This window comes from Lissotriton vulgaris, chromosome 3_1 (genome assembly GCF_964263255.1).
Source record: "Lissotriton vulgaris chromosome 3_1, aLisVul1.2, whole genome shotgun sequence".
Classification (NCBI taxonomy): Eukaryota; Metazoa; Chordata; class Amphibia; order Caudata; family Salamandridae; genus Lissotriton; species Lissotriton vulgaris.
Genome location: NC_141689.1, coordinates 155,400,931 through 155,421,843, shown reverse-complemented (window position 1 = coordinate 155,421,843; position 20,913 = coordinate 155,400,931). Strand labels below are relative to the sequence as shown.

Genomic DNA, 20,913 nt, shown 5'->3' with positions numbered 1-20,913 from the left:
CCAAGGTTACTTGCATTAACTGTCAACACACATGGAAGAGCGGGGTCATGAGGCTTCATAGACTTAACTTCACTTAGTTGTTTCTTTAGCCAAAAAAAAGCTGCCTTGCACACACCATCCCAGTCAAAACCAGTATTTCTTTTCAACAGATTAGAAATTGGCCTGACATTAGTTGTGTAATCAGGAATGAATCGTGAATAAAACTCACATGAACCTAAAAAAGATTTAACACCATTTTTATCTTGTGGTGGAGGTGCCTCTAGAATTTCTTTAATTAAGCCTGGTATTGGCTTTACACCCTTATCAGATATGATATGTCTTAGATATTCCAGTGACTTTTTTCTGAACTCACACTTTTCCTGTTTCAAACCTAGCCTTGCTTTTGAAAGAATTAGAACTTTGAGCAAAATTTCATTATTGATCATTTTGTCTGGAGCATAGATAAGGACATCATCTTGAAAAATGGCAACATTCTTAACCCCCTTCAAAAGATTGACCAGGAGATGTTGAAATACTGATGCAGCTGCAGCAAGTCCGAACCGCATGCAACAGCATTTGAACAATCCTGAAGGCAAAACAAAGGCTGTAAGATGCCTCGATTCAGGATCTACCTCCACTTGATAATACGCAGCTGCCAAATCAAGTTTTGTAAAAACATTTGCTCCAGACCATGGTCAGCATCTCGGTAATATTAGGAAGATGGTGAGGGTCAATCCAGATTTCTTTGTTTAAGCTACGAAGATCCACACAAATCCTAAGATCATTATTTTTCTTATGAGCCATCACTAATGGAGAAAGCCATGTGGAAGACTCTATAGGTTCAATTATACCTTTACCACACAGCAAAGTGAGTTCCCTTTCTATGTCTTATCTGACACTAAATGGATCACCTCTCATCTTATTTTTAAAAGGTATGGCACCATCTTTAATTCATATGTGATATATAAAGCCTTTTATTGTTCCCAACTCTCCAGAAACTACCTTGGGACAGTTGCTTAAAAGTTCTTCCACTGAACTATCATCCCTAATGGCTAGCACTTGTTCCTTTGCTCCTGTACATAACATCATGTCAAACATACCTTGATGAAACCATCCAAGTATATTTAACCCCTTGATTGCAATATATGTTTTTCCTTGAACATGTTTCCACTTGAATTCCAACATATTTTCGAAATAGCCTATTAACTCTCTCTTGCGACCCTCATAAGAGACTGCGGCTCGATCCAGTAGCAATAATGGTCTGTTTCCCCATTTGCTTTCAGATAAAGCTTGTGTAATCATAGTAATGCATGCACCAGAGTCAACCAATAAATGTACATTTCTGTCACCCTCATCTGTATCCACATAGGGATAAACACAATCCGACGGGTCACCAGTCCTCACATTGTCATCACCCATAACCAAAACCATTTCTCTCAAATGTGAAATCATGTCATCCAGCTTACTATCACTATTGTCTTTGACATAACCAATCTTTGTTTCAGCTTTCTGTTGACGCTGACATGCTTTAGCAAAATGTCTAGTCTTGCCACAAGACCTACACACAACATTTTTAGCTGCACATATTTTTCTACCTCTGTTGTGACAAGAATTGTCACATATGAAACATATATGCGTGCATTTGAAGAAACTCTACTGTAAAAAAATCTCTTTTCGCTTTGGAGACATCAGATGTCAAATGTACCAGATTGACTAATTATGTTTTTCTGTCCTCTTTTATGGATTTTTGATGCGTGTCAGTAATCTTTGCCACTCTCTTCTAGAGAAGGGGTACCTAACGTACACAACTTTTGTGGAGTAGCTCTGTACGGGTAATGACTTATAACTTGATCCCTTACTAATTGATCATGAAAATTTTGAAACTCACATTCAGGAACCAATTTCCTTAAAGTAGTGATATACATGCCCATGTCTAAGTCCCCTCTTCTCTCTTTTGAAAAACTTGTGATGTAAAACATTCAGACTTGGCTGTACGTCATACCTATTGGCCAGGTTTTTGATTGCCTCCTGGTACTTATCCAGCTTTTCATCATCTGCCACCACCAGAGCAGGTAAATGTTTGAATGTTTCCCTACCTTCAAAACTTACGGAATGGAGTAAAAGAAATGTTTTCCTTTCTGGGTTAAACCTGTGGGCCCCAATGGCATCAAGATATGTTTTAAATGCAGTCAACCACTGGCGCCAGAGAATAGGGGGTTCTCCTGGTGTCTCTAAAAATGGTGGTTTCACTGCGTGCATTGTATGTTATTCATAGCGTGCACTAATCTATGCACCTTTTTCTTAAATATAACTAAATCCCTAAAATAAAAACACACATTTCAGAAAAATACTACAACATTTCACATATGTCTTCAATAACAGATTAGAAAACACTCAAAAAATATTACATTTTCACAAGATAAACTACTGGTGTGTGCCTCGCCGCTCAGACCAGCCTGAATTGTGCGTGCTGCATGCCACAGCTGTGTTTCAGTAACCAGATATTGGTGTGCGCATCACCGCGCTGACAAACATAAGGTGTGCGTGACACCGCTGATTCACAATAGTAATTAATGAGATGGGCAATACTTCCACAGTTAAACTTTGCTGTACATATGTGCACATTTGTCATAAATTAAAAATAAGCAGAGCTGTCACTTTACTTCTGTGACTTTGTGTTTTAAAACACTCAGCTAGCCTGGGTTACCAGCATGATCTGAAAAGATAAGAAAGTGAGCTGGATACTTTAAATGTAAGCAATGTCAAGCTCCCTAAGCAGACACTCCCTCTGAGAAGTCAAATGTCTGCCTTGCGCCATTATTTGAGTTGAAATGTACTTCAAAGATCCCACTGTACAAACCATACAGCATCAAACAACTTGCTGCGCCGACGATGCCACAATGTCCGCACTTCCTGCTTCACACTGTGTTTTTACAAGCCGTAACACAACGTCCACAAGTTCAACTCCAATGACCATCCCTGGTAGGCGGAGTTTCAAGCAGGTGTCCAAGCATATCCCTGCAAATTTTCTGATCCGCCTCAGAAGCCGGAGTCTTGACATAACGTATGTCGTAGTTCTGTTGGGATCGGGTCACACACGCTGCTGGACACATCGAGATTTCTTCACAATCAAATGGCGATGGAGTCCACGAGTTGGCAGAGTTCTTTGCAGGATGAGTTTTAAAATCGTTGCCAGAAATAATCATGTAATGACGAAGCTTAAAGCATATTGACATTCAGACATTTATTAGTCGGAAAGCACAACTCATCCCTGCAGACATTTATCCAGTGTCCGTTGTCGAGTAGTCACGTCACGCAGTTCCAACTGACAGCTGGGAAAGCGCTTTCGACTACCAACATGACATATCACACTGCCCACGCGGAAAACATACACGCGGGAGAGATACTACATACTACCCAACAGAAGGCTTTTGTTTACTCCCTTCCCTGTGACTACATCCACAAAGTGCTAAGGCTGTTTAGATTAGGCCCACATTGGCGTTAGTGGGTCTGGATGCTGTTCTCCAGTCCTTCTGCCTGGTTAAAAACCAGGAAATACATCCCGGCTGCCTGGCTTATGTGCAAAGGCACTCATAAAGGATGTCCTCTATTTCTGCCTCTATTTGCCTAGCAATGGAGCCACGGGTGATTCAGCTGTGGCTCGCTCCTCTGTGTACACTGAGGTATAACGGTTCAAGGTTTAATTCAGGCGGTGTCTTTCTATGCTGATGCCATCCCCTTAAACGTCCAAAATGCTAATGCGGACCTAACACTTCTAGCCTTGTATTAAACAATCCAGGGAGAGGAACCATCAAGAAAACCACAGTCTGTTGAAAACTGTTACCACGGTGAAGGGCTGCAGTGGCATGCCTAAAAAATCTTTTACTTGCTTGACTGTCTACATACTCCAGATACTTTATCTTGGCCTCCAAGCAGATCAGTGCGGACATGACACACTCCCAAAATGTATTTCTGTCAGTCTGATATTAAAACCTTGGTACCTCATAAAATATTTGTTAAACGACTGCAGTTGGCAGCATTAATAATATACACAAGCCCTGGCATCCAAGTGACAGTAATCAAATTGACACCACTTCTCGGTTAAATTGATTGACTCCACACCCCTCGCAGATGTACTAGACATTTTATCCAGTCACCCTCTTATCCCTTACACAAGCCTTAAATTGGCGCCACTCTCCTCAAAATGAATCCTCTCATCAATAATGAAGACCTGTCTCTTTTTCACTGCAAAAATGCTGTATTTGTGACCACCAAACCCAAAAGGGGATGGATACTCCTGTTTCTACCACTCTGCACGCCAATGATAAGTGAGACCTTAACATCCTCATACCTTTAGGGAGGTAATTAAAGTAATTAAGTTATTAAAGCACATGGACTCCGCTTAAACACCTAGGCGGACGACACCCAATTGGTGCTGGCGGTGCACAAGGACGGACCAGCTGTGGCCGCAAGTTTTCAGGAGGGGATGCTGGCCATTAGATCCTGGATGTCAAGCAACTGCTTGAAGTTAAATTCGGACAAGACCGAGGTGATGACCTTTGGCAACCTTTCACCGGAATGGTCTTCCATCTGGTGGCCCAGTGAAATGGGTCCACCCCCCACTCCGGTTGCCAAGGTCAGAAACCTCGGTATCATGTTCGATGATAAGCTGTTGTTGAAACACCACGTGAACACGGTGGTCTCATCATCTTTCTATACTCTAAGGAAGATCAAAAAGCTGTTGCCATATCACCCTTTAGGGGCAGGGAAAACCTTGATTACCACTCATGTTTTCTCTAAAGTGGATTATGGCAACGCCCTCTTCCTTGACACGCAAGAACAGATCCTAACTAAACTGCAATCGGTGCAAAATGCAGCGGCTAGAATGCTGCTCAGAATCCCCAGCCGTCGCTCCACCTCCCTGGCCATTCGCCACCTGCACTGGCTAAGAGTCAAGAGTATGATAAAGTTTAAGGCACTCTGTGTTGCCTATAAGGCCATCCATGACTCAGGACCTTTCGGATCTACGCTCCTCAAAGACCCCTCCTCTCGGTCCCACGTACCAGAACCACCAGCTGGGGAGATAGACACTTTCTAGTAGCAACCCCCAGGCTGTGGACCTCACTTCCTCTGTCCATCAAAACCAGTCTCACACTTATCATCTTCCGTAAACTCTTGAAAACCTGGTTATTCAATCAATGATTCATCTGGTAGTTCTCCGTCCCAGGCAGTCTGATATGCGCCGAGACACCCTCGGGTATTTGTGCGCAATAAAAATCTCAAAAACATAAACATAATAGATGCTGTATTCACCCGTGTATCCTAACATCACAATAAGTAGGTCAATGAGCAGTGCAATCCCAATTCCATCTTTAATAAGACTACAATAGGGCCCAGTATGACTGCGTGTGAGAGCATCCCGACCAAATAATTTCCCAGTTTGACAACACCTCCAGCAAAGATCAGAACCCTTAAACCTCGCAATCAACCTCATTGGGGTCAGGTAGCAATAATTCAGCAGTTTATAAACGTTTGCGTAATATTAGGTACCAATCAAAATGTTGAAAGCTCTCTCCCTTAGAAAATGTTCTACACTTCCTCAGCAAAGTCCAACTCTAAGTCTTCCTCCAGTAAGAACTGATGGTTGTGTTTGGCAGTTGTTTGGGAAGGCGTCAGGTGCCACCTACAGCTTCAAGGATCCCTATAAGGTGGAAGCATGGCAGTGAAATGCTTCTACTAGGTAAAGCCGCTACCCCCATGCTTCCATTGCACCCTGGACCCGGCATTGTGAAAAGCCTGCATTAGTCTGAACTCATTGCCTAGGGATAGGTGATTGTTGGCTGCATACTCCTTTCTAGATCGCAGCAACCTCCCCTCTAAAAACTCCTGTAAAGTGCATTATATGTTTACAGAACTTTAGAGTGTAACTAAGAGAGGAAATTGGGGACTTATGTGGCCTACTTCACAACAGGCCATCCCTATATGCCAGTAACACCACAGTGGAAAATTGTAGACTCAGAACGAGCTGTGTATGAAAAAATGAAATCCACATTATCTGTTGTATCAGGAATGGGACAGCAGCCATCTATCAATCTCAACCCCCAGCTAAGGTTTCAGGGGCTCAGATTCCATCCCATTCCAGTGTCAGACAGACGAACCTAAGCCATCCTATATATAACTAAAAATGTTCTAAAAACCCAGCCGGCCCTCTCGTGGTCTTCTAAATAGGTTAATTATAGCCACCCTTAAAACTTTACCTCCTCACCCGAAGCTCAGTAACCCCTTCTACATATCTGCTAGTTCTTTCTGGGAAATCTCAGAGGTGAGGCCTGTGCCAAATAGAGGAAAGGCAGAAGAATTTATTTTATATGATTTATTTTACTTACCCAACACAACTCTAAATTAATGTTTTTTAAATGTTTGTTACCATAAATGAATGCAATGCAACCTAAAAGCTTTTAACCGTTTGTGTTTTGTTTTCTTGCTATTAGTATCACTCTTAGAAGGCAAATGGTTAGGTCACAAGCTGCCTTCTGTAAGTAGATAAGAATATAAATGATCCGTCTTGAAAATATCCCAAAATTTATCAGGGGACACAATTCTGTAACTTCCCATTGTTTTCCATGTGTGCGTCTGGTCTGTTATGATTGATGGTACCATCTATGCTAAACTCTTTTGGGGTTTTCCTCCACAGTGAGATCAGCAGGCTGGACCTGGGACTGATTGTGGAAATGTGGAACAAAGGCTTGATCTGGGATACCATGATGGGAACGGTGTGGATTCCCCTGGAGGTGATACGTCAATCCGATGAGGTTAGTCTGCTTATGTTGAGTACCTTTGACCAGCGTCCAGTACTTTCAAACGTTTACAGATGCATTCCTGCCATTGTCGACCATTGCAGATGTTTTGTTGGCTTGTGTTGTTGAATGTTCTTAAGCCCCACCACCTGCAATGCCATAACTACCAGGCAATCTCTGCTGTTTTATGCAAGCCTAAAAATGGATATTCATTACAAAAGGACTAGCGTGTGGGGAGGAAGCTGCACTTGGCAGGGGACTACAGATATTAGCGGGATGTTTGTTTCATGGATAGACTGGACGGTTTTGAAACTATCTTCTGCTCTAAATTTCCTAAGGGGCCCATGATTGCTATGATTATGTGACGCATTTTGCGAACAAGAAAAACAAATCTCACCCTCAGTTTGAATCGGAAGGGTGTTAATTTCCTTTCCAGCTTCACATGCTCATCTCTCTGCATGTAACACATATGGTGGAATGGTAATTATAAGACAGCCAAGTATATAGTTATAGGCAGTGGGGACTGCAGACATCCTTCTGCGGTGGTATTTCTACAGAAAAACATGGCTGAATTTGTGACCACCAATCCATTTGAAGGTATTTTATCCTGAGAGAGCTTTTGCAGCTCACACCGCTACTTTCAGCAGTAACAGGACAGTGACAGTAACACTACAAGGACTGCGGGTGACACTGTTGTGCATACATGACTGAGAAAATATGAACAATCATGAATTGTATTTAACTGAAAACTAATATTTTCTTCCAGGGGATCCTCATCAATAGTCCTAAGCACTGAATATTCCCACCCATGTGCGGGGACCCCAGAAATAATAAAAAATTATATATGGAAACCATATATGGACAGCTCTACATATATATATACATACATATATCATTTTTTCCATATTAATGCAGCCCCCAAATGGAGGCTAAACAATGTAATTGCATACATAAAGACTGTCTTTGCCAATACATAAAAACACAAGAGGGCAAGTATCACTTGAACTCTGTTTTTTAATGAGTAAAACACTCATAAATAGCAAAAAAAAAAGATCTGCAGATACTTAGACATTGTTAGACTACAGGCTGCATTGCAAACAATAGCATGGAAAATGAAAGCATTTTTAACCCGCCAAAAACTGCCACTCTGCCTTTAAGGCAGCCATGACCCCCAGCTTCCCACCATGGCTCAGGGGTGACAGTTAGGTCAGTTGTTCTTTCCGGCTCCTTCTGTCAGGACCCTGGATTCACAGCTCTCTACATTTCTGTCAAAAATACGCTGTTTTTTTGGGTTGTCTTGACTTCACTCGACATCTTTGGACATCTGACTACAGATTAACCCATTTTTTTGTGACAGAAGTTCTCTTTTTCTGTCAGAAATGCCTTCTTTATTCGACCCTTGCCCTGCCTATGGCAAGAAGAAGGCCAAGACAGAAACACATGAGGTGTGTATTCTCTGTCTTCTGGATTCTCACTCCCCTACCGCCTGTCTTCACTGCAGGAAGCTGTCTAAAAGGACTGTAAAAGACAGGGAGAGAATAAGGCTTTGTGGCCTCTCAGAAAGAGGTAGGTTGCCTGTGAAGACCAAGAAAAGGGCGCGTTCAGCGTCGCGGAGAAAGGTCCCGATATATTCTCCTTCGGCGTCGGGCTTGATGTCGAAGACTCCAGCGGCGGGATCGTTGTCAAGGGAAAGGGCGCAGGAGCCCCACTCTTTAACTCCCAAGGCCAAGTCTCTGTCGGCGTTTGATCAGCATCCGGCGTCGAGAAAAGATTCTCCGCCGTCGACTCTTAAGCGAAGATCGACGTCGAGACACAGATCATAGACGCTGAGATGTAAGTCATCATCGACGTCGAGGCCGAAATCCACTTCGAGGTCTCAGCGTAGATCGCCGTCGAGGCAGAGATCGTCTGATGTTTCATCGTCGACGTCGAGGCAGGCCCCTCCGTTGACGCCAGCAAGACACTCTAAGTCGAGGCACCAGTCTCTGTCGGTACCATTGCCAACGTTGAGGCATAGCTCTTCGTCGAAGGAAAAGAGCTCGACCTCGAGGCACAGCCCTCCGTCGAAGCATAGAAGTTCGACGTCGAGGCACAGCCCTCTGTCGAAATGAGCAAGGTCGACGTCGAGGCAGAGGTCTCCGTTGAGTCATCAGTCGACGTCGAGGCACAGTCCCCCGTCGAAGAGAGCACGGTCGACATCGAGGCAGGAGTCTCCGTCATGGAGAAGATCGACGTTGAGGCACAGTCCTCCGTTGGTGCAACAGTCGACGTTGAGGCGCAGCACTCCGTCGAAGGATAGAAAATCGGGGTTGACGAAGAGGCACAGGTCTCCGTCCAGACAATCAACGCAGGGACACACGCACTCAGGATCAGCGTCAAGGCAAAGATCTGCATCGCAAGCGACGTCGAGACAGAGGTCTCCGTTGGTGTCAGTCCCAGCAAGCCTCTCTCCGTCTCCTTCATTGACGTCGAGAGCAGGTTCACGCCGTTCCATCTCCAAGTCTCGTACTCGGGAGGTGGTTATCTCATCGTCGAGTAGCCTAGTTTTGCACTCTGGTTCTCAGCATGCTGCAGAAGCTCGCCAGGAAGTTACACGATCTCCATCTCGTTCATCTGGTAGAGCACAGAGTCCTACATCTGTCTATCTTTCCCCCAGATGGTTACAAGCACTGCATCATTGGTCTGATCGTACTCGCCCTATAGAGTCTAGAAGAGAACCCAGCCCAGCTCACAGGTCTCCGCTAGCTCGCCTAGCCCAAGATGCAGATTTGTCACCTCCAAGAGAAAGAGCTCGTACTCGTTCCCCTGCACCAGCACCTAGGAGGGAGGTCAAGATCTTGCAGTAGAAGGAGAAGACACAGGTCACCAACTCTTTCCACCTCCTCAACGTACTCCTCAAAGAGAGACTATTCGCCCACCCTTACGGATAGCCCACCGTCGAGGATCTCTCTGGTGGATGACGTGAGCGCTTTTATAAATGTGCTTGCCAGGGGGGCTTCCAAGCTAAACATACCCATGCCGGTTCACCAGAGTACCTCTTCAGTCATTTTCGAAACGCTGAATCAGAAGACGTCCTCTCATCCATTACTGCCTCTGGTTCTGGGGCTGCTGAAACCAGTTACGTAACAAAAATGGGCCTGACTCTGATCAGTAAGGCTGAGTCCACTATACCAAAAACCAACCAGAATGCCAATACTGATAAACCAATTTTAACTACTAAATAGTTAGTGCAAGGAAAACCAAACCAAGCACTAGTATGCTTATTAATTGCTTTTTATTTGCAATATTCAAAAAGAGTTTTCTTTTTTTGAAAAAACATGTAGGGAATATACATACAAACAATGCAACACCAATGAATATTTATTACACACTATTACTTTGTCATAATCCATTCAAATAGTCAAACATACAATCGCAGATACTCATACTCCACTCTGGCACTCCCCACACTCATACACAACACAAAGTCCTAAGGCAGCCAATCTTAATCTTTAGCGAAAGGCCGCACCACTACACAAACAAAGAACTGTTTAGAAAATTAAAAGGATGTGCACTAATTTTACAAGAATACAATCGTTTTTTACAGTGTACCAACAGATGAATCAAAAGACATAACCAATTGTTTAGTAGTGGAACGAACAGAAAGGTCTACGCGTTTCGAACCCCACCCGCTTGGGTGGTTTTCATCAGGACCAGAAACCACTGTGAAGAAAAAAACAAACACCAAATGAAGACCTTTCTTCAAAACAAGTTTTAAAAGCACTCCAGCTAGTCCACCTGGAGCCTCTGCTTACCAGATTGTGGTGTTATGCCACCGCCGTGGACTTCCTAAGCTCTTGTATGCTGATGTGAATCTACAAGAACAGAATAAAGAGACAAAAAAGCGTCCTGTCATCAAGAACTTTCAACCAACGTCTCGTTCACGTACCCATTTCACTAGAGGTGATCACTTACTTCCTCAAGCTGAATTGCTGATTGAACTTGTAGCACTCCTGACCATTCACTGTAGCTCACCAATTTCGGGCACCTATACAAAATCATGGTTAGAGTATAAGGATGCCGCTTTTTGCCCAAAGATTAGTAGTTTAACCAGACAGTCTATGCGGAGTCCACCCTCGATACAGAGCATACCTGTTAGTTTAAGTGTATACACGTTGGAAGCCGCTGCTTCCGCTTCCCCTGCCGTTGGCTGTTTATTCACTTTACCAACTGCGAAGAAATACAACAAGATGCCGTATGAGTTTGCGCCTTTAGTGCATTGATGGGCTATGCTTTGCTATTGTAGCCCTCCTGTTTCTTACCTGAAGGGGTTGCTCGATATCACGTAATGCCGTTGCAGCCTATGCTTAGTCGGGTCTGCTGTACAGGAAGTACCTGGCTGAAACCCGGAAGATAAAACAGGGCTGATCTCCCGAAGTGTACGCATCACACGTATATTGCGTACACGTTAGATTGGCGGTGATTGTAGTTTTCGCTTGGTCATTGCAACAGGGGAACACTCCTCGTGTAGATGTTAAACAATGTTATAATTGCATACGTTGGTCTAATATAAAAGATTAAATCAGAGTAGTTACTTCAATTCTTAAAGACACTAAACGGCTGTATGAATTTTTTTTATATAATACGTGACCAACTTTGCCAATACTGATCTTCATTGTGTCGGAGAAAATTCCTCCACCAAAATCTGTATGTTCTCATCATGGGGGCATACCAGTTCAGTGGGGAAGGAGAGATATACTTGTTTGGCACATCTCACAAACCCAATTGAATTCATGAATGGTGCTGTACTCCAAAAATGGGGTGGAGGACTTGAAAGTTCATTATAGCAGAGTCAGTTGGGCAATTTGAAGGGTGACGACCTCATGGGACACTCTCCACTGGACATAGGCTTACAGATTGTATAATTCAGATAATTCATTGAAACCTGACACAGCTGTGTCAAATTTCAGTATGAGCATGGCTTCCTTCTGGGATAGCTTCAACTCCATGTCACCTCCTCTAGGATCTCGTTCAACTTTGTGGATTATTGTCTACCGGATGTCTCCTTCCTGATGAGAATTTTTAATCCAATGGTTGACCAGTGGTGCCGAGGATACAGAATTTCTTATGCATGATTTGTGCTGCGTACTGTGTTGGCGTATTTCCTGATTTGTTTTGCCAATGTATAGTAAACCGCAGGGACATGTAATGCCATAAACAATAAGTCGTGTTTTGCAGTTAGTAAATGCATTGCGTTTCCAATGGACATTTTTATATGAGAATAAGGAACCTTCTATAGTTTGATTACAGCAGGAACTAGTGCCGCACTTATGGTGCCCTGTAACGGGTTGAAGACCCAATATAGTTATCAATGTTTGTTTGGGTTGTTTCTTGATTGCTGCCCTCTTGATAAAGTTTGAAATACTCTTTTCTTTCTTAAACGCAAACATGGGGACTGATCCAAGATCTTTACCAAATTTTTTATTAAGTGCCAATTATGAAAAATGGCTTTCTTCAAGTTGTTAGAATTTGGACAAAAAGTTGTCACACACACTTGACGGTCTAAAGTGGATTTAACCCTCCTTTCCAATAAAGTTTTGCGGGGGGTACACCAGGCCCAGTTTTTTGGGGTAGCCCTTTCCCGTAAGTTGTTGGCTAGAGTATTAGTAGTTATCGTGTAGTCTTCTCTGTGGAAGCAGTTCCTGCGGATCCTTAAAAATTGCCCATAAGGCAAATTTTCGCGCAAGGTTTCTTCTTGGGTGATTGCTGGAAAACAGGAGAGCATTGTTTCTATCGGTTTTCTTTTGATATAACGTTGTTGTTAAGCCACCCCCTGCTGACTGTACTTCGACATCAAGGAATGGAATTTTGTGCGCTGAATGTGAAATACTGAATTTGATGTCCAGTGTCCTATGGTTTAGCCAATCAAAAAATGACATTAGTTGTGACTCATTCCTGGATCACACTAAAAACACGTTGTCTATGAAGCGTAGCCACGCGGTGATTTGAGGAAAGAATGGATTGTTGTTGTAAACATTGCATTCTTCAAACATTGACATAAACAATACCGCCAGCTCTGGGGCAAATGGACACTCCATTGAGACTCCCTTAATTTGAAAAAAGAAGTCTTCCCCAAATGAAAATAGTTTTTCTTCAAAGCAAAAGCAGCCAATTTAGTGATGTATTCCGAGGGGACTCGGACACGTTTTTCACTCTTTTCCAGAAAATAAAATAGAACCTCTATAGCTTCATCCTGTGTTATCCGTGTGAATAGTGAAGTTACATCTAAAGTTGCCATCAGATCTGTTTCACTATTAATGGTATTGCCTCCAATTTGTTAATGAAGTTGGTGGTATCTTTAAGGTAGGATTTTACATGTCCCATAAATTCCTTCAGAAAGAAATCCACATATTTTGATATTGGTTCGATCAAAGAACCGCAACCAAAAACAATTGGTCTTCCTGGTGGTGTTTTTATCATTTTTATGAATTTTGGGTAGGACGTAAAACTCTGGTGTTCTTGGGTGTTTGTTATTTAAGAAATTAAAATTCCTTTGGACCCAGGATCCCCTGGTCCAGACCTTCCTGTAGAATGGATAGCAACTCTCCTTGCAATTTAAACTTAGGGTCTTTGGGCACCTTTTTGTAACATTCTTGATCTTTCAATTGTCGTTGGACTTCCGATGTATAGTCCTCTGTTGCCCACACAACTATTGTCCCTCCTTTATCCGCCTGTTTGACTGTAATAGCGGAATCATTTTTTAGAGAGAAGAGTGTGTCACGTTGTTCTTTCGAGATGTTATGTCGAACATATTTTGATTTTTTTCTCCATTTCTGATATAGAAGATAACACAGTTTTTTCAAAACATACAATTTTCTTTGGGATTTTATAATTAGTAGGGCAAAAAGAAGATTTCTTTTTAAGGCCTGTGACTTCTATACTTGGTGTTGTTTTATTGTCCCGGAAGAACAGCAGTTTCCAGCAGAATTCAATAAACTCCGTTTTCATTTTAATGAAATCTGTCCTTTGAGTGGGTACAAATGTTAGACCTTTTGTCAAGATACATATTTCAGCTTCCGTTAGTTGTTTGTTTGAAATATTGAAGGTGGGAGAACCAGTTAATTTTTGTAATGTTGTTTCCTGGTTGTCATTTCGCAGAGTTGATTGTTGTATCTGGCACGTGCTTTTGGTCTGGTCTGGCCCCGGCCTAAAAAAGGCCCCTACTGTTGAGGACCGTTCCATTTCTTAGTCCTATTTGAGCGTCCTTCCCCACTATCAGTATTACCTCCAGATGATGATGAGGTATCCGAAAAAGAAATGAATTGATTTTTGGATCTCCCTTGATTATCAGATTGGAACCTGCGTGAATCCGCTTTAGAGTAAAAGTCTGCTTGTAAATATGGATAAACACTATCCAGAGAAAAAATCCTTTTATCTTTGTCGAACTGATTTGTTTTTTGATTAATTGTAAAGTCCTTAAACTCCAAGATGTCTTTATCAACTTTTTCCAGTAATGATTTTGAATCCGTGATGGTTTAATTATTCTTTATTTCTGATTCCAATGTGGATATTTCTTCCAATTCTTTCTGTGAGATTCTAATTGCTGTTTCCACAGTAAGGACCATAAGGTCCCTACTGCATTTAGTTTCTATTGAGCTGAAACCCTTTTTGTACATTGGATCATCTGTAAATACCACCCGAATATTGCGAATTTGTAGACCTGCAGGGATTGTGCCCTCCCTTAAATACTGTAGTAAGAAGTGTCCGTGAAGATCAGTTCTGATTTGTTTCTTTTTTAGGCGTAACAATTTGTCCGATTCGTTCTGTGTCTGTGCTGACACACTTAATATGGCTGAGGCGAACAAAGGTGAAGCGCTCAAAAGTTTCTTGATGTGGTCTTCACTGTACGCAAACGTATCAGCTTCAGTCATAGTCAACAAAACATACAAAAACTAATAAACACAAGCAGGTGAAACCCTACCTCTAAAAATTCCTAAAACTTTACTCCAACCCTAAATTAGGGTAAACAAGACCTTGCGAGGAGCACCCCGCTGTAAACACTATATAACAAAAATGGGCCTGACTCTGATCAGTAAGGCTGAGTCCACTATTCCAAAAACCAACCAGAATGCCAATACTGATAAACCAATTTTAACTACTAAATAGTTAGTGCAAGGAAAACCAAACCAAGCACTAGTATTCTTATTAATTGCTTTTTATTTGCAATATTCAAAAAGAGTTTTCTTTTTATGAAAAAACATGTAGGGAATATACATACAAACAATGCAACACCAATGAATATTTACTACACACTATTACTTTCAGTCATAACCCATTCAAATAGTCAAACATACAATCGCAGATACTCATACTCCACTCTGGCACTCACCACACTCATACACAACACAAAGTCCTAAGGCAGCCAATCTTAATCTTTAGCGAAAAGCTCAACCTTTGTTCGCCTCAGCCACATTAAGTGAGTCAGCACAGACACAGAACGAATCGGACAAATTGTTAGGAATAAAAAAGAAACAAATCAGAACTGATCTTCACGGACATTTCTTACTACAGCATTTAAGAGAGGGCACAATCCCTGCAGACTTACAAATTCGCAATATTCAGGTGGTATTTACAGATGATCCAATATACAAAAAGGGTTTCAGCTCAATAGAAACTAAATGCAGTAGGGACCTTATGGTCCTTACTGTGGAAACAGCAATTAGAATCTCACAGAAAGAATTGGAAGAAATATCCACATTGGAATCAGAAATAAAGAATAATCAAACCCTCACGGATTCAAAATCATTGCTGGAAAAAGTTGGTAAAGACATCTTGGAGTTTAAGGATTTTACAATTAATCAAAAAACAAATCAGTTCGACAAAGATAAAAGGAATTTTTCTCTGGATAGTGTTTATCCATATTTACAAGCAGACTTTTACTCTAAAGCGGATTCATGCAGGTTCCTATCTGATAATCAAGGGAGATCCAAAAATCAATTCATTTCTTTTTTTCGGATACCTCATCATCATCTGGAGGTGAAACTGATAGTGGGGAAGGACGCCCAAATAGGACTAAGAAATGGAACGGTCCTCAAAAGCAGGGGTCTTTTTTTAGGCCGGAGCCAGACCAGACCAAAAGCACGTACCAGATACAACAATCAACCCTGGGAAATGACAACCAGGAAACAACATTACACAAATTAACTGGTTCTCCCATCTTCAATCTTTCAAACAACTCACTGAAGCTGAAATATGTATCTTGACAAAAGGTCTAACATGTGTGCCCACTCAAAGGACAGATTTCACTAAAATGAAAACGGAGTTTATTGAATTCTGCTGGAAACTACGGCTAAAAATGTTCTTCCGTGACAATGAAACAACACCAAGTATAGAAGTCACGGGCCTCAAAAAGAAATCTTCTTTTTGCCCTCCTAATTATAAAATCCCAAAGGAAATTGTATGTTTTGAAAAACTGTGTTATCTTCTATATCAGAAATGGAGAAAAAAATCAAAATTTGTTCGACATAACATCTCGAAAGAACAACGTGACGCACTCTTCTCTCTAAAAAATAATTCCGCTATTACAATCAAACAGGCGGATAAAGGAGGGGCAATAGTTGTGTGGGCAACAGAGGAGTATACATCGGAAGTCCTACGACAATTGAACGATAAAGAATGTTACAAAAAGGTGCCCAAAGACCCTACGTTTGAATTGCAAGGAGAGTTGCTATCCATTCTACAGGAAGGTCTAAACCAGGTGATCCTGGGTTCAAAGGAGTTTAATTTCTTAAATAACAAACAACCAAGAACACCAGTGTTTTACGTCCTTCCCAAAATTCATAAAAATGATAAAAACAGCACCAGGAAGACCAATTGTTTCTGGTTGCGGTTCTTTGATCGAACCAATATCAAAATATGAGGATTTCTTTCTGAAGGAATTTATGGGACATGTAAAATCCTACCTTAAAGATACCACCGACTTCATTAACAAATTGGAGGCAATACCATTTAATAGTGAAACCGATCTGATGGCAACTTAAGATGTAACTTCACTATACACACAGATGCCACAGGATGAAGCTATAGAGGTTCTATTTTATTTTCTGGAAAAGCATGATAAACCTGTCCGAGTCCCCTCGGAATACATCACTAAATTGGCTGCTTTTGCTTTAAAGAAAAACTATTTTTCATTTGGGGAAGACTTCTTTTTTCAAATGAATGGAGTCGCAATGGGGTGTCCATTTGCCCCAGAGCTGGCAGTATTGTTTATGTCCATGTTTGAAGAATGCAATGTTTACAACAACCATCCATTCTTTCCTCAAATCACCGGGTGGCTACGCTTCATAGACGACGTGTTTTTAGTGTGGTCCGAGAATGAGTCACAACTAATGTCATTTTTTGATTGGCAAACCATAGGACACTGGACATCAAATTCAGTATTTCACATTCAGCGTACACAATTATATTCCTTGATGTCGAAGTACATTTAGCAGGGGGTAGCTTAACAACGTTATATAAAAAGAAAACAGATAGAAACAATGCTCTCCTGTTTTCCAGCAATCACCCAAGAATCTTGCGCGAAAATTTGCCTTATGTGCAATTTTTAAGGATCCGCAGTAACTGCTTCTACAGAGAAGACTACACGATAAATGCTAATACTCTAGCCAACAACTTACGGGAAAGGGGCTACCCCAAAAAACTGGTTAAAGGGGCCATGAAACGGGCCTGGTGTACCCCCGCGAAACTTTATTGGAAAGGAGGAATAAATCCCCTTTAGACCGTCAAGTGTGTGTGTGACAACTTTTAGTCCAAATTCTAACAACTTGAAGAAAGCCATTTTTCATAATTGGCACTTAATAAAAAATGTGGATAAAGATCTTGAATCAGTCCCCATGTTTGCGTTTAAGAAAGAAAAGAGTATTTCGAACTTTATCGTGAGGGCAGCAGTCAAGAAGCAACCCAAACAAACATTGATAACTTTATTGGGTCTTCAACCCGTTACAGGGCACCATAAGTGCGGCACATGTCGCTGCTGTAATCAAACGATAGAAGGTTCCTTATTCTCATATAAAAATGTCCATTGGAAAAGCAATGCATTTACTAACTGCAAAACACGACTTGTTGTTTATGGCATTACATGTCCCTGCGGTTTACTATACATTGGCAAAACAAATCAGGAAATACGCCAACACATTACGCAGCACAAATCACGCATAAGAAATTCTGTTTCCTCGGCACCACTGTCAACCATTGGATTAAAAATTCTCATCAGGAAGGAGACATCCGGTGGACAATACTCCACAAAGTTGAACGATATCCTAGAGGAGGTGACATGGGGTTGAAGCTACCCCAGAAGGAAGCCATGCTCATACCGAAATTTGACACAGCTGTGTCAGGTTTAAATTAATTATCTGAATTATACAATCTGTAAGCCTATGTCCAGTGGAGAGTGTCCCATGAGGTAGTCACCCTTTAAATTTCTCAACTGACTCTGCTATAATGAACTTTCAAGCCCTCCGCCCCATTTTTGGAGTACAGCAACGTTCATTAATTCAATTGGGTTTGTGAGATGTGCCAAACAAGTATATCTCTCCTTCCCCACTGAACTGGTATGCCCCCATGATGAGATCATGCAGATTTTGGTGGAGGAATTTTCTCCGACTGGCCATAAAGATCTGTATTGGCCAAGTTGGTCACGTATTATATAAAAAAATTTCGTACAGCCGTTTAGTGTCTTTAAGAAATGAAGTAACTACTCTGATTTAATCTTTTATATTAGACCAACGTATGCAATTATAACATAGTTCAACATCTACACGAGGAGAGTTCCTCTGTTTCAATGACCAAGCGGAAACTACAATTCCTGCCAGCCAACGCGCACGCAATGTACGCGTGATGCGTACACTGTGCGATATCAGCCCCGTTTTATCTTCCGGGTTTCAGCCAAGTGCTTCCTGTACAGCAGACCCGACTAAGCATAGGCTGCAACGGCGTTACGTGAGATTGAGCAACCACTTCAGGTAAGAAACAGGAGGGCTACAATAGCAAAGCATAGCCCATCAATGTAGTAATGGCGCAAACTCATACGGCATCTTGTTGTATTTCTTCGCAGTTGGTAAAGTGATTAACAGCCAGGGGAAGCGGAAGCAGCGGCTTCCAACGTGTATACACCTAAACTAACAGGTATGCTCTGTATCGAGGTTGGACTCCGCATAGACTGTCCGGTTAAACTACTAATCCTTGGGCAAAATGCGGCATCCTTATACTCTAACCATGATTTTGTATAGGTGCCCGAAATTGGTGAGCTACAGTGAATGGTCTGGAGTGCTACAAGTTCAATCAGCAATACAGCTTGAGGAAGTAAGTGATCGTCTCTAGTGAAATGGGTACGTGAACGAGATGTTTGTTGAAAGTTCTTGATGACAGGACGCTTTTTTGTCTCTTTATTCTGTTCTTGTAGATTCACATCAGCTTACAAGAGCTTAGGAAGTCCACGGCGGTGGCATAACACCACAATCTGGTAAGCAGAGGCTCCAGGTGGACTAGCTGGAGTGCTTTTAAAACTTATTTTGAAGAAAGGTCGTCATTTGGTGTTTGTTTTTTTCTTCACAGTGGTTTCTGGTCCTGATGAGAACCCCCCAAGCGGGTGGGGTTCAAAACACGTAGACCTTTCTGTTCGTTCCACTACTAAACAATTGGTTATGTCTTTTGATTAAGACTGTTGGTGCACTGTAAAAAACTATTGTATTCTTGTAAAATGAGTGCACAACCTTTTAATTTTCTAAACAGTACTTTGTTTGTGTAGTGGTGCGGCCTTTCGCTAAAGATTAAGATTGGCTGCCTTAGGACTTTGTGTTGTGTATGAGTGTGGTGAGTGCCAGAGTGGAGTATGAGTATCTGCATTTGTATTTTTGACTATTTGAATGGGTTATGACAAAGTAATAGTGTGTAGTAAATATTCATTGGTGTTGCATTGTTTGTATGTATATTCCCTACATTTCTTTTCATAAAAAGAAAACTCTTTTTGAATATTGCAAATAAAAAGCAATTAATAAGCATACTAGTGCTTAGTTTGGTTTTCCTTGCACTAACTATTTAGTAGTTAAAATTGGGTTATCAGTATTGGCATTCTGGTTGGGTTTTTAAACCAGTTATGGACATTTTTCTCATGCCAGCCAACCTCAAGACAGCACCGGCGAGAATTCTTAAGAAATATCGCCCATCAGAAGAAGATCCTGATTTCTTAAAGTGCGATCCAAAGCCGGATTCTGTAATTGTGGCAGCTGCCAGAAAAACACATTCAGTGGTCTACTCGTCTACAGTCCCGCCGGACAAGGAGAGCAAAACACAGGACTTGTGCGGGAGAAAAGTATGTGGCACCTCCTCCTCCATGCTAAAGGTCTCTAGTGCATCGGCTCTATTGGGTCTGTACAATAGAATGTTATGGAATTACCTGCAGCGGTTCTCAGAGAAGTTACCTAAGGAAGACCGCCAAGACTTCGAAGAAGTCTTACAAGAGGGCAGCTTGGTGGCGAACCACGTTATTAGTGCGGTGGCGGATGGAGCTACGCTCTCAGCACACTCTTATGCACACAGAATTTTTACCAGAAGATAGTCATGGCTTCGCCTAACAGCTCTGAAGCTAGAGGCGCAATCCTGCATCATCAATCTGCCCTTTTCCGGGTCATCTCTGTTTGGCCCACACACCGATGAGGAGAAGGCGTGGATGAAGATTGAGCTGGATACCCTAAAGTGGTTGCAATTCCAAAATCGGCGATATAACAGGCGAAGAAGAGGGAACCATCAATCCTCCACCTCGACGAAACCTACAGCAATACAATGAGTGTCTCCTTCCTCCATTACCGTTCACCGCTCCAGTAGGAGGAAGTGTAACAAATCATTTACAAGAGTGGCTAGACATCACGAAAGACCAATGGGTTCTGGCTACGATTCGAAATGGGTACTCTACTTTTCCGACGACGGTCCGTCTCAATCCCTCCGGTACCACCTTCAAGTTATCAGATCAACTTGCTAAAGAGGGAGGTGGACATCCTTCTCCAAACATCAGCCATAGAGAAGGTCCCACGGTCGCAGAGAGGTCGGGGTATGTATTCCAGATACTTCTTGGTGAAGAAAAAAGTCAAAAGTCGTAATACAG

At 42.0% G+C, this 20,913-nt stretch overlaps 1 protein-coding gene across 3 annotated transcripts in view; it reads left to right on the top strand.

The window, feature by feature from the left end:
- Positions 1 to 20,913, top strand: part of UNC13B (unc-13 homolog B) — a 3,024,149-nt gene that overhangs the window by 892,414 nt on the left and 2,110,822 nt on the right. For all 3 annotated transcript variants that reach the window (XM_086960243.1, XM_086960242.1, XM_086960241.1), the window contains exon 4: positions 6,674 to 6,791. In XM_086960243.1, coding sequence (XP_086816369.1) covers positions 6,674 to 6,791 — 118 coding nt within the window. The remainder of the gene's footprint in view (positions 1 to 6,673; positions 6,792 to 20,913) is intronic.